The 14625-nt window shown below is 40.8% G+C and overlaps 2 protein-coding genes and 1 pseudogene across 4 annotated transcripts in view; 2 read left to right on the top strand and 1 right to left on the bottom strand.

The window, feature by feature from the left end:
- Nucleotides 1-1171: 1171 nt before the first annotated feature.
- The window catches only part of LOC144643604 (E3 ubiquitin-protein ligase TRIM45-like), a 53070-nt gene continuing 39616 nt past the window's right edge, over nucleotides 1172-14625 (top strand). The window contains exon 1 of one of the 3 annotated variants that reach the window (XR_013568939.1): nucleotides 1172-4469. Coding sequence is in view for 1 of the 3 variants with exons in the window: in XM_078502908.1 (XP_078359034.1) it covers nucleotides 1260-3659 (2400 nt within the window). In the remaining 2 variants the exon portion in view is untranslated. Of the gene's footprint in view, nucleotides 4576-14625 lie in introns of those variants that run through there. The other 2 variants (XR_013568940.1, XM_078502908.1) reach the window with 2 other exon arrangements.
- The window catches only part of LOC144642223 (polycystin-2-like protein 2), a 37344-nt gene continuing 30624 nt past the window's right edge, over nucleotides 7906-14625 (bottom strand). Inside the window, exons 3-5 of the mRNA XM_078501205.1 lie at nucleotides 10660-10958; nucleotides 10249-10420; nucleotides 7906-9851 (exon numbers count right to left, since the gene is read on the bottom strand). Of these exons, the coding sequence (XP_078357331.1) occupies nucleotides 8032-9851; nucleotides 10249-10420; nucleotides 10660-10958 (2291 nt within the window). The 3' untranslated portion in view covers nucleotides 7906-8031. The remainder of the gene's footprint in view (nucleotides 9852-10248; nucleotides 10421-10659; nucleotides 10959-14625) is intronic.
- Nucleotides 12871-14472, top strand: LOC144641865 (E3 ubiquitin-protein ligase TRIM71-like; annotated as a pseudogene).

The raw sequence follows: 14625 nt of genomic DNA, 5'->3' as shown, positions 1-14625 counted from the left end.
CTTACATCATTGAGCCCCTGGGGGTAGGGGGCGGTAAGGGGACGTATAAATTCCCGCTCCATAGAGGGGAAAGTTTGCATTCGGAAAAAAAGTGGCCGAAAAAAACGTCGCTCTGATCCCATTAGAGTGATTTTGATTGAGTGTCTTCATACCAGATGGAGAATAAAATCACTAATCGAGAAACAGAAACAGGATACGAAATGTATACATCCCCTATTTAGAATGACAAATCGTTATGCGAGAAAAATAATCGCCATTCGAGAATCTCTCGTTTTACAAATTGCTTTAATTTTTAAAAATTCACGGTGATACGTTAAAGCATGATCATATATATTAAACTTAAGACAATAGTTTCACTTTCATTTGCTCTTTCTACCTGAACTAGTACATTGTCCCTTCTATGCATTTTCAGCCCAGACCTCTTACAAAAGCTGAAGATCCCACTTTATCAAGGTACCAAAGTTTACTTTTTCGGTTCTCGGTTGTTCAAACGTTTCGCCTTTTTGAGTGGAATTTTGCGAATATCTTAATAGAATTGAACGCACTCTTTTTTTCATCACAAGCGCGACTTCATTCTTATTCATAAAACAAGAAGGTGTTAGTGTTTATAATGTAGCAATTCCGTTGTGGTCACGTTACTGTGACTCTTTAATTGGGAGTTTAAACAACTACAACTTCTCGAAGCCGAGGTACTTTTAGGTACCTCGGCAATATAAATGGAAAGAAGACCTGGGAAGTGTGGAAAGCCATAGTATTTCGGTTTCGTCACGGTGACTTTTACACGACGATCACTGCCTTGACTCATATATATCGTTACAACTGAATCCAGCCTCTCTTCTATTAGAGAGTACAAAATTGAGATGTTTTAGCCATCTGTCACGCTTGAACCCGTCTAGATTTCCTACATCCCTTGCTCTAGGAGTGGCGCCCGGAAGACATATTGTAGGAGGGAATCGTTGGAAAGGTAGATTCCACACTAGATGGGATGTACAGATTCGGCAGAAATCGAGCAGGATTTGTCATTGGAGTCCTTGGGGGTGGATAGATCTGAATGAAAGAGTGTGCTTGTAGTTTGGCGTCTTGACGCCTTATTTTTTTTCAAGAGGAACTATTCAGGGCACATGTACTCATTGCGGACCTTTTATTTTTAATCAATATATAAAACGTCCGGCCTTTCTGAGAAAGACTGAAATTGAAACGTAAACAGAGTATTATATTCTTGGCAAGAGTTCAACAGAGCCACCGCCTTCTGCTTAACCATGGATGTTCAACAACTGTTTATAAATCTCAGAAAGGAGGCTGAATGTCCGCTGTGCTTGGAAACAGTTAACGAACCGAAGACTTTACCATGCTTACACTCATTCTGTCTGCTGTGTCTCGACAAACACGCAGGTTATGCAAGAAGACAGCTACAAACAACAATCAAATGTCCGGTTTGCCTGACTTGCTTCCAAATTCCTGAAGGAGACACGTTCGGTGGCCTTCCCACATCTTTTCATCTCAATCGACTGGTTGATCTCCTCGCTCTGAGAGATGGTAGCGGAGAGGCCCAGAGATGCAGCAGTTGTGATGAAAACAACACCGCAACTTGCTACTGTTTTGTGTGCCAGAACTTTCTATGTACAGCTTGTTTTGAAGCTCATCAACGCCTGAAGGCCACAAGAGGTCACCGAAATATCTTGGTCGAGAATTTGCAAGCGCAAGATGTTGAAGAATTGATCCGAAGACCCGTCATGTGTTCACAGCAATACCACGAAGATCAAGCACTTGAATATTATTGTGAAGAATGCAAAGTTTGTATTTGTCACAAGTGCAGTGTGGTGAGTCATAATCGACACACCATTGTCGAAATGCAGAAAGCCACAGACGAACAGAAGAGACAAATTTCCGACGCTCTAAAGAAGGTCAAAGAAGAAGTTGTTATTTATGAAAACCTAATGAAGAAAGAAACCGAGTCAATAGCCAAAAGCAAAACGGAAATATCTGACGCTCAACGGAAGATGGCCGAAACTGTGGACGAGTGCATTCGAATTCTAACAGAGCACAAATTGGCCATGAATACCAAGTTTAATGAAATCAGTCAAGCACAGCTTAAAGCTCACGCTACGCAAATTGAAACCTTTCAGTTCGCTGTTACTCAGTTGAAAAGTTCTGTTGAACAAGGCGAGAGGATCTTAGAAAGAAACATTAACGCTGAAATTTTACAAACAAAACAAGTTCTTACTGAACGCTGCGAGGAACTTCTGAAAGTAAAGAAACCTGAAATTTCTAAACCACCACATGTACATTATGTAGTTGAAAACAAAGCGGATATTTGCGATCGAGTCGTTGTAAGTAACACGGATCCTTCTTTGTCGCTTGTTGAAGGACAATGCGAGAAAGAGATAGAAGAAAAGGCGAAGACAAGTTTTACAATTGTAACCAGAGATTCAGATGGAATTCAGTGTTATCAAGGAGATGATCACATAAAAGTCGATATCCAAACTCCAACAGGAAATGAACTGAAAACAGAAATTAAAGACAGCAAGGACGGCAAGTACACAGTGACGTACACACCAGAAAATGTTGGACAATACAGAGTGGAGATTGAAGTGAATGGACAGCCGCTGACCGTTAGTCCCTGGAGTGTTCAAGTAGTCCCACATCAATATAAATTTTTGTTCAAATTTAGTTCCATTGGCAAGGGACCAGGACAGCTCAATACTCTTTGGAGTATTGCTGTTAATGAAAAAACTGGAACCATAGCTGTGACAGACAATGGAAGAATTCAATTGTTTAGCTCTGCTGGGAATTACCTGAGAGAGATAAAAATAGATAGTGGTTCAATGGCCTTCACAAAGTCTGGTGAAATCCTTACCATTGTTCCAGGAAATTGTGATGCAGCTGCTAGTGGTTCTGCTGCTTCTGATGGTGACAGGCAACCTGACGACGATCACCATCACCATGATAATGCTGATTCTGATGTGAAAGAGGGTTATGGTCATAATGTGAAAGATGAAGACAACAAGGACGATGATGACAGTCACGATGATGGCAATAATGATGTTGATCTTGATAAATTTTTTTCTGATTTTTTTGATAATCCTCTTTTTCAAAATGATGTTTCAATCAAGATTTCTTTGTTCACTGAAAGTGGTCAGTTTATTAAATACATCAACAATGAACATGTAAAGACACCTTTTTCCGTATCTGTTGGAAGTGATGACCGCATAGTCACATGTGATTGGGTGAACAATGAAATCAGGGCCATCTCAACTGATGGGACACAATTGCTTCAGTCCTTTAGTATTCCAGACTGTGATAAGTCCTTTTTTTGGGCTGTTTATCACCAGGACAAATTCTTTGTTTCTTACACCAGGGCTTATTGCGTCAAGGTTTTTAACAAGGAAGGAGTATTCCTTTACAATATTGGTAGTAAGGGGTCTAATGACGGACAGCTGTTTTTTCCTACTGGACTCGCCATTGACAAGTTCAATAATCTAATTGTGTGCGATGCTTTGAACAGAAGACTTCAAGTTTTCTCACTGGATGGCAAGTTTTTATCCAAGATAAAACAACATTTTCGCAAGAAAAGCACCCCTTTTTCTGTCGCTGTGGCCAATAATGGACACGTGCTTGTAGTTGATCGAGACGAAAACTGTGTTTATGTTTTCCAGTAAAAAAAGTGCGCGGTAAGCAAAACGTTTCTGTTCAGTCCTAATCAAGCACTTAACTATCTTGGTTAAAATCTCAACGGGAAACTAACATGTCAGTTACTGCTTTCTTAAAAATGTAAGAAATAGCCGAATTATGTGTATCGCTAATTAAACTGTATAAACATGTAATTAGTAAATAAGCGCATCGGATAACTTTTTTAGGATCCGGACGTCCAAGATTTCTTTTATTAGAATTAGGTAATGTTTTCATAGTCTTTATTATACTAGGTTTTATATTTGACAATCTGTAGTTGGTCCTTTCCTGATATTTTAATACAATTTTGAACAAACAGTAAACTTTAACTCAAGAGCAGTTATAGTCTGTAACCTCTTATATACAGATGAAAACTAAACCATATTGAGGAGAGTTCTAAGAAATTATCTGCAGATCATGCTGTTTTTTAAAAATATATACGGCCTTTTATACTTTTTGAAGCTTTATTAGGGATGTATAAAGCTTTAATTCTACCATGCGTTGGTTTTGTAGCACTGACTGGGGCTATATTAGCAATGGTCTATTTTTGACAATAAGACTTTTTGATATTGAGATAAAGATTAGGCATTTTTAAGTACAGTGGAATCTTGATTTTTCGAGCCTTCAAAGGAAACGAAAATTTGTTCGAGAAATCGGGAGTAAAATTACAGTGTTGGACTGAGGGAAAGGAGATGCGCGTTTGGTTCGAGTTATCGGGAGGCTAGAAAACTCCAGGGTTCGAGAAATCGGGATTCTGCTGTTATTGTATTTACCATTGTAATGTATATGTTTTATAAGTAGTTTAATCTTTTATTATTGGTTAGATATCACTGCTTCAGTTTTCACGACTATCATTGTTATGATGTGATAACTTGTTTAAATAAAGATTATAGTGGTGTGACTGATCATCATGACTTGCTTTTAGAGAAGTGGCCGGGATCTCGAATGAGTGTCCGCTTTTGGAACACACACCCGACGCTTCTTGCTTTTTTTCATAGCATTTTTTTTTCAGTCGGTCGACGGCCTTTTTCTTCGCAACGATATACCCATTCGTTTTCCTAACCCTTAATGAAATACTTACATGTCTCATCGATTGTGAGCCATTTTGGCAGTATTTACCATCTACCGTTTAATTGTACCGGTACTATTTCATTTTCCGAGGATTTTAAGAGATTTCCAGTGTTTCATTTTTTTCCCCGTCGTTATTATATATTATATATATCCTATTATGTACTGAAATGAGCATCACATGACTGTTCTACCCGTGTTCTAAGCAAGATCTGGTTTTCAAACTTTTTGTGTGTGTGTGTGTGGGAGGGGGGGGGGAGGGAAGGCGCGGGTGCAGGTGGGTCGAGGGAGTATCTTTTTAGACACTTCAGTTCATAATCTAGTAACAACTTTAGGGGAATTGCAGTATTTTTTAGTTTTTTCATTTTTTATTAGCCTTTTTCAGGCGTTCGGTTGCATTTTAAAGCAACGCGAAAAACGGGATTAGCAAGAAGAATGGCGAGTGGGCTATGTTTTTATCCCTCATCCTCTCTTGTTTTTATTTAATATTTGTATTGACTATTGGGCACTTTGGCTGAAATCTTTCTTTTGATAAGGTAGCAGTAAGTGCTTTCACGAACTTTTACATAAGAAAACAACTCAATGAAAAGTCATAACAAAAAAAAACTCTTATTCAGTTCCTACCTTTTCTTGGGTCTTCATTACTGTGTTCAGCGTCACTCTCCTCGTCGCTCTTCCTTATAAAGATTGCATAAGCAGTTGAAAGAAACAGAACTTTAGCTGGCTGGTTAATAAGAATATCCTGACTAAACGACAGCATCATGGAAAAGAACCACTGGTTTGATTTCTCCGTTCCCCACATCATGCTATAAAACAACGTGTACAGAGCGGATGTAAAAGACGCTCCGATACACAGAACCCACGCTATGTATAGACACCAGTTCGGCAAGAATCCCTCAGCTTTCTTCTTCTTTTTCGCTTCAGCTTCGTTCTTTTCTTCGCCCTCTCTCATTTCTATCTTTCCTTTTGGACAACACCCCCATTTGTTAGTGTTACTCTTTTCACGTAACTTGCCTGAAGTGTCGCCGACATCTTCGGAACTGTAAAATAACATCACTAGTAAGTCTGGCTTTGTTGACCAAGCTCAAATTCTCCTCACTAATTGCCATAAATTGAATTTTAAGTTAGTTATGAGAATCTGATGGTACATCAGGAAAATCTCCCTCTGTCTACTTAGCTTGACTTTGTATTGATCATGTCCCAAGAAATTGCAGTTAATTTCTCGTTCCCGCCCGCTTCATTTTTTGGAGCCACTTCTCTTTTTATATTTAACAACTATTCACCAAAGTGGAGGTGGCTTTTGGTGCAGTTTTCCAGTAAAACATGGCACTGAACACCATAGCTGTACTCAGCCACCTCAGCAGACAAAGGCAACACGAAGCGCGCTGGGCACGGGTGAATGTACTCTTAGCTGGCTTTAGAAGCACAGAAAACCACAAGTGAGCGTCCGTGAAGTCTTTGTATAGTTCACTGTTGAAAAGTCTCGAAAACGTCGTGAGGTCTTTTTCATCCGCGGGAGTCAACTTGTGCATGATCGCGCCGTCATCCTCATCAAGCGCGAACCATCGCTCACCAATGAATACCGCACATGCGTCTGACTGAAGGTTACGGACCAGGACCCGCTTTAAAAACCACGCGGGCGATAATCCGTAATTATCATGCCAGACCCGGAGTGACGTAATCGTTCCTAATGACCCGCTAACGGAGATCATGAATGAGTTAGCACTGCCTTGTTGGAAGGTCGGGCGATTCTCGTCTTTTAGAATGCAAATTCCGCTGTCATCACGTTCGCCAACCAATAAACACGACACCGTTTCTCGTCTTTTAGAATACAAAATTCCGTCCAATCATGGACTCAAAGATTCCTGAACCGCAAATTTCCATTGGAAAATAAGCCCTCTCAACCTTCTCCCCCCTCCCCCACCTTACATAAGCTCTCCCCGAAAATAAGGCCATTTGAAAGGAACATTCAGCAAATATAAGCTCAGCGTTTATTTTTGGAATTGTACGTTGTATGAAACATGAATGGAGTAGTACCTGTTCCATGTCTCTCTTATCAGCTCTTCTTGCCCAAACCAGCACAAGGCAGTAAATGAGAAACATGGCGATAATAAAGAAGAAGACAACTATATTTCCAGTGTCAAACATTGAACTGAAGCCTTTAAGCACGGCGCTGTAGTCGATCGGGTTTGTAGTGACATCCATTATGGAACCAAACGCCGTCAAATGTGTACACCAACAGTGAGTTCGCGTCGCGCTTGTTAAGGACAAAACTAAAATTTAAGCACCCATGGAGTTCTAGGTGTTTTTCTTAAAACACATTTTCTGGCTTTTACCTCTCATTCAAAGAAACGGTGGAGATGAGAGAATGGAGAATATTGTCTTCCAATAAGGCGTTATCTTGGGGTTAACAAGCAGACAAAATACATTATGAGGGGGGCTAAGTCGAGGTTGAAGGAAAAAACAATACGTCCTTTTTTATTGTTCAGTGCGACAGTTGAAGAACTGCATTGTTCAATTTGATGTCATTTGAATATATGGCACATTTAATACATTAAAGATTTAAAATTACTTTACAGACATAGTCTATACTCATCAGTCAGCGCATGACCTCGCTATTACGGACACTAAACGATGTCCTGAGGGTGTCTGCTACAACGAGACTTGACTGTCACTAGGAATGTGCTTCATATACTTCACACTGAAATTGCTAATCGTTATTTTTATTCAATAAAAAGTTCGAAGTAATAAGCCAAAACCGATTAAATTTATTTCTTTAATTGAGCCTTGGCCAGCTTACACTTCACTTTATTGAAGCTTATGTGTGGGTCAGATCGACTTGTAATTAGTCAAAGCTAAGTCGTTTTAAGCGTTTGCGCGATAGTCGACCATGTTAATTTATGTTTTGCTACCATTATACCGTAAAATTCCGGTAATAAGCCCTTGGCTTATACAACTGCGTAAGGGGTTTGTGTGGGATTATAAGCGGAGGGGCTTATATCACTATATCCAGGAGGGCTTTTAAGCGGAATAAAAAAAACGTTTCGAAACGTGGCACGGGAGTGTTGATCGAAATACGTTTTTAAGTTAAAAACGCATAATAAAGCAACATTTAGTCCTGTTCAGTACTGCCATCCGGCAGAGGGGTTTATATCCGGGGGGGGGGGGGCTTATAATCGGATGTCTTGTTTCACTGTAAATGGGCCTATAACCGGGGGGGCTTATAAGCGGGGGGGGGGGGCTTAGAACCGGAATTTTACGGTATCAGTTAAATATTTGTAACTATGTTATCATTTAGACTTCTGATTCCTCTTCGTGGCTCATACATAATTTGACGGAATCCTGATTGCCAGTGGCTTTATTCAATAAATCTTGAAGACACTTGATGACTTTAATACGACGCAATCTTTCTTTTTCGTCGCAAGCGCCTTCCTCTTCCAATCTTTCTAGTTCCTCGGTTTTTTTAGCGATCAATTGAGTAATTGTTTCAATTGAAGTATTTTGCGGTTTAGAGGCTGGCGGTGCATTTTGCAATTGTTGGTCAGATTCTTTAGTGAACGGCCCTTGATTTGGATGGGTCATGACGTCATTATCCCTTCGCCCGTGCTCACACTCATTTGCTTGGTCAGCAGCATGAGAAAGGGCAATGCATTTGTTTCCTTGGCTGCCATGTTCTGTCACAGCTTTACGTTCTAGCTCTGGTGGTAGTGGAAGTGCCCTCAAAAGGGATATTTCTTCCAGTTCATCGTGGGTGTAGATGGAATTCACCAGCCCGCTTAACCTTTTTAACTGATTCTCCATTAAATATTGTACGTGCCAGTTCCATTGCAACTCAGCAATACGCGGCTCCTCAATTTTTGGTTCTTCTCTCTGAGGTGGTCCCCGAAATCCCGTGAAGATTAACAGTCTTTCCAAAATGATGTTGAAAAAATTGCCCTCGTTTTTCTTTAGCTCCTCGTCAGCGCAGACAGAACTGTGCACAACATTGATGATTGTTATGACAATATTCATAAATATGAACATCATACTGAAAGAAAAAGTTGCAAAGAAGAAGTATCCAACAGCCTTGTAATCAGGCTGCGAAGTAAAGTCGGTATGTTCGAATACCCCCATCACGAGGCTTAATAACGAGCCTAGCGTTGCTGAAACAGACCTGTAATGTTCCAAGTATGGCCCGTAGATTGTGAACGCCATAGACGCGTAGGCCATGAATATGGCGAACAGCATTACAGCAAAGGATTGCAGCTCAACTACCGATCTGTAAATAGTCGTGGACAAAAGTTGCACACAACGAGTGAAGCTAAGAAAGTGAATGAATTTTAATATGGCGATGAAGTCCGCAAACGCGTACAGGTACACGAGAGCTTCGCTGTACAATCCGCACTCGGAGAAGTTTATAAACCATTCTTGGTCTTTTTTAAGGGTGTCCACCGCGCTCCTGAGCTTACTCTCGCGCACTATATAAACCACAACAATGGCAAAGCCGTCCACAAAGAATAACGTATCAAGCCAGCTTATAGTCTCTCGATAATACTCCTTTTTCCCCCGCTGATAAATGCCTTTGATTATTGTGTACAGTGTGTAAAGGAGGATCACGAAAAACAACATCTCGCAAGCCGAGTTGAACGCATAAGAAGGATTCAACCTGGCAAATAATCTGAAGATTTTAAAGTCGACTCGCGGTAAAATGGCAGACGCCGAAGTCATTTCTAGAGCCGTCTCCACGACTCCAATAAGGTTAGTGTTTGGATTGTAGATTGCTCCTTCAATAATAATAGCTCTAGTGTATCTATCTATCCAGCGAGTAGACTTCAGATAGTTAAAAAGAGCTTTTGTCTCTTCGATATTATCGCCAAATTCTGCTACGTAACCCCCGGCGGGATAAAACGCAATTCTGCCGTAAACTGTCAATGAAGAATTCGATTCCGCCGGATCCAAATAAACCCAGGGGGAAAGCTGACCCGATGCGCTTCTCTTGTTGACCATCGTGCTTTCTGTTTGAATACCGTCAATCCATCCGGGACTGTACATCCGGGTATCCTCATACGACTCATGATAAGGAGGATTGCACTCATGGATAACGTCTCTCACTAGTTTTGGCACAGTGCAGCTACCTGATTTGTGTAAAAAAAAAATGTTTTAGCTCCTTTTAAAGAAATTGTATATAAATGATATGGTCGTCTTCTTAGATAAACAACAACGAACCAATATGAACTTAAAACAAAAACATGCACTCTGCTCCAAGGGCGGGAAAACACGTGTACGTTGACGGTTTGTTCGGTTTCTTTTGCTTCTGATTGGTTAAAACAGTACGTTGGCTCAGTATGACTTGTGGAAGCACGCTGCAGGAGCTCTGTCAACCAATCTCAGATTAAAGAATGCAAAACTGACAAAACCTAATGCATAACTTCTTTTGACGGTTAAAAATATACACTGCTATCGCCATTAGTGATTAATTTGTAGCTTCTCCATACCTCTTATCCGTCGTCTCCAAGTATAAGAGTTACTTACCGTTCTCAATTCGAGCTTGCCGCAGTCGTATTCGGCCTAGTCGTTTGGATGCTCTACTGGAAGTGAATCCAGTTCTGTTAATCACTTTGTCTCCGTTGTACCAGTCCTGCTCGTACAAATGAGGGATTAAAGAGTGCTCTCCCCATTTTAAAAATAGCTGCAAATTATTCACCTAAAGACAAAAACATCATTAAAAACAGCTCTTGCTTTTGATAGATAGAAAATATAACAGTATTTTGTCTTTAACATAACCCAAGTATAGATTTCCCCGTACCGGAGTTTACTTCGTCTGAATTAAAGCCCTGCCCGCTTGACTGTCAATCAGTTTGTTTTTCTTGTGAATCCAAAGCTACTTTTTTGTCATGTTTTGTCTGATGCGCAACAACATTGACTTTAATTCATTAAACTTACATCATCAAGCCTCTGGGGGTAGGAGGCGGTAAGGGGACGTATAAACTCCTGCTCCATAGAGTTCCTCATCAAGAAGGATTTTGGATCTCTGTTGCCGTAACTGACCAGTACAAGGACAAGCAGGATAAACAGGTAATCGCCAAGCTTGATAAACTTGTTCTTCAATTGTTTCTCTCTGATTTTGGTTTCACGCAGAGCGTTTAACTTGCTCTCGTCAGGCGGTTGGTAAAGAAGTAATTCTCTCTGTCTATCGTCTTTGTCCAACATGTCAGAATTATGAAGCCACTCTTCATCTTGACCTGCGTTTAAACAGAGCATTTTACGCTTTAAATATATTTGAAGTGGACCTGGGGAGATTGTCAGAGGGGAAAGTCTGCTTTCGGCATAAAGTTGCCGACACTAACATAGCTAAGATCCCATTATGGAAACATGAAGCGACTAGGAGTATTGCTATACTCCTCCCTGGATGGGATGCTAGTCCATTACAGGCTACCCCAGCATTTTGGTAGGTTTCTCTAACAGTTCACTGCAGCTGATAGTGAGCAAGTACAGTGTTTTCCTCAGGAAGGAGGAACACAATACAGTCAACTCTCATATAGCGGACACGCTCGGGACGTCGTTTAGTGTCCGTTATAGCGAGAGTCCGTAATATAGCGGGAGTCATTTCCAGTCAAACCTCTTTCGCCAGGGGATCCGGGTTTTGTCCGTAAATGCGAGTGTCCGCAATAGCGGGGTATCCGCAAGGCGAGAGTCGACTGTACATTGTACTTTAATTGCATTTACAGTCCTCTTACATAGAACTGAGCTGCAGATATTTTGTCAAGTCTAGACTTACATTTTCCACCTTTCTCAGTTGTTCGAACGAAAGCTAAAGACGTCGTATAAAACGACTTCTCTGTTTAAGTAGCATTTTGCGAATATCTCTACAGGATTAAATGCACTCTTTATTCATCAAGAGACAAGTTTTCAGTATTATTTATAAAACCAATGAAAGAAAAGTGAAGTAGAAAGTGTTAATGTAACAAGTCCGCTTTGGTCATGACACTGTGACTCCTAAATTGAGAGTAAAAAAAGGACAAACTCGATTTAAAAAATCAGCTTTGTTGCCTTATTGCTTTTCGTGAAGATTATTTTTTATTGAGACAGTAAATAAAGTATTTTCGTTTACAATACGAATAAGAAGAAGAACAGGGAAGCCCTAGTCTTTCAGTATCGTAAGTGACTTTCACACCGCCTTGACTCATACAAATCGTGCCAACTGTGATTGATACTTCACTCATAACGGACGATGCCTAAAGCCAAAAGGAAGGCACTGACATGACCCTGACATGATCCTACCATAGGAACCTGGAATGTCCAAGCCTCGAGACAGACAGGGAAGATCACCCAGGCTGATTCGAGGCGGCTTGATACGTTTGAAAGGAGGTGTAACTTCTGTTCCATCAAGTTAAAAACATGAAAGTCAGAAGGAGTACCAGTCGAGATCCCGCCTCTCAATCGAAAGTAGAAGACTGAGATGATTTGGCCACATGTCCCAGGCGCGGATCCAGACCGGTTTCACCGTTCTATGTAAATCGGTCAGATTTTTAAACGATTATATATTTTTGGAGTTGTGTACGTTCGTGTTATTTGGAAAACGTTCAGCATTTTTTCTGAATCCGCGCCTGTGTCCCACATTAAGGCGGGACTTAACATAAAGGTGATTTAAAATTAGAATGTGAAGTTAACAATTGATAGACGGACACCAAACAGTCCCCCTGACAACCAGGAGTGCTCTTGCATGGGGTTGTCTGTTGGTGTTCCAAAAATATTTTTTTCTTTTATATCTTTTATAAATTACTATAACTTTCACTCAAATTTACGTTAAGTCCCCCCTTAAACCGTCTAGAATCCTTACAGCCGTACCTGAGTGGCGTCCAGAGAGGGTCCTAAAGTGGGTATTAAGGGAACGAGCATTATTTTTATGGAAGGGGGGGGGGGGGGGGGGGGGGGTATAAAAATATTGGAAAAAATTGTTTGCAGGGTACTAGAAAGACAAAATAAATTGTTTGCAACAAGATATTATAACAAAACATAGTTTGCATTTCGAAAAAAATGTTTGCAGATTTGCAGAAACTAAAAAAAAAAATGTTTGCAGAGGAACATTTTTCCTTCCCCCCCCCCCCCCCCCTTAAGTCCCATTTCCCTGCCAAAATTTTGCCCAAATCCCAGCCTATACAGTGTTTTCCCGATTTTCCAAATTCCAGTCCCAGTTCTATTGTTTATTTGTTTATGATTCCCAATCCTAGAGACCCAAATCCCATTTCACAGCGTAGCGTTACAGCGTACATGTACTCGTTGCGGACCTATTTTATTAAGCCCAATTTAAACTTCCGGCTTTTCCTAGAAAGACCTGAAAACGCAAACAGTGTATTGTTGGCATGGCAAGGGGTAAACAAAGGCACCGCCTTCTGCTCAACCATGGATGTTCAACAACTATTTAGAAATCTCAGGAAAGAGGCTGAATGTCCACTGTGCTTAGAAGCAGTCAACGAACCCAAGACTCTGCCATGCTTACACTCATTCTGTCTGCTCTGTCTCAACAAACATGCAGGTTATGCAAGAAGACAGCTACAAACAACAAACAAATGTCCGGTTTGCCTGACTTGCTTTCAAATTCCTGAAGGAGACACGTTTGGTGGCCTTCCCACATCTTTTCATCTCAATCGATTGGTGGATTTACTGGTTCTTCGAGATGGCAGCGCAGAGGCCCAGAGATGTAGCAGTTGTGATGAAAACAACGGTGCAACTTGCTACTGTTTTGTGTGCCAGAACTTTCTTTGTACAGCTTGTTTTGAAGCCCATCAACGCCTGAAGGCCACAAGAGGTCACCGAAATATATTGGTGGAGAATTTGCAAGCGCAAGATGTTGAAGAATTGATCCGCAGACCCGTCATGTGCTCACAGCAATACCACGAAGATCAAGCACTTGAATATCACCATATTGTGAAGAATGCCAAGTTTGTGTTTGTCTAATGTGCAGTGTGGTGAGTCATAATCGACACACCATGGTGGATATGCAGAAAGCCGCAGACGAACAAAAGATGCAAATTTCTGACGCTCTAGAGAAGATCAAAGGAGAAGTTGTTATTTATGAAAACTTAATAAAGAAGGAAACCGAGTTAATGGACAAAAATAAGACGGAAATGTCTGCCGCCCAAAGGAAGATGACAGAAACTGTGGACGAGTGTATTCGAATTTTAACGGAACACAAATTGGCTATATATGAATACGAAGTTTAATGAAATCAGTCAAGCACAGCTTAAAGCTCACACGACGCAAATAGAAACCTTTCAGTTCGCTGTTACTCAGTTGAAAAGTTCCGTTGAACAAGGCGAGAGGATCTTAGAAAGAAACATTAACGCTGTAATTTTACAAACAAAACAAGTTATAATTGGACGCTGCGAGGAACTTTTGAACACAGAGAAACCTGAAGTTTATAAACCACCGAATGTTTGTTACGTGGTTGAAAATAAAGCGGATATTTTAGATCGAGTTGTTTTAAGTAACACGGATCCTTCACTGTCGCTAGTTGAAGGACTAGGTGAGAAAGAGGTAGAAGAAAAGACAGAAACAAGTTTTACGATTGTAACCAGAGATTCAGATGGAATTCAGTGTTATCACCGAGATGATCTCATAAAGGTAAATATCTAAACTCCAACAGGAGACAAATTAAAAACAAAAATTACAGGCAGAAGAGACGGCAAGTACACAGTGACATACACACCAGAATGTGTTGGACAATATAGAGTGGGGGTTGAAGTTAATGGACAGCCGCTGCCTCCATAAGCGTACGGGCACCTTCGGACCTGGGGGGGGGGGGGGGGGGGCGGAGACCTTATTGCCCGAAAAAAATGGCGTGGGTTGAAAGCCGAATAAAGAGGCATGTAAAATGGACAACAAAACGTGCATTGAAATAGTTGTGTT

This window comes from Oculina patagonica, chromosome 2 (assembly GCF_052425735.1).
Source record: "Oculina patagonica isolate OP01 chromosome 2, crgOcupat, whole genome shotgun sequence".
NCBI lineage: Eukaryota > Metazoa > Cnidaria > Anthozoa > Scleractinia > Oculinidae > Oculina > Oculina patagonica.
The sequence above is the reverse complement of the archived record's forward strand: the minus strand, read 5'-3'. Positions and strand labels throughout refer to the sequence as shown.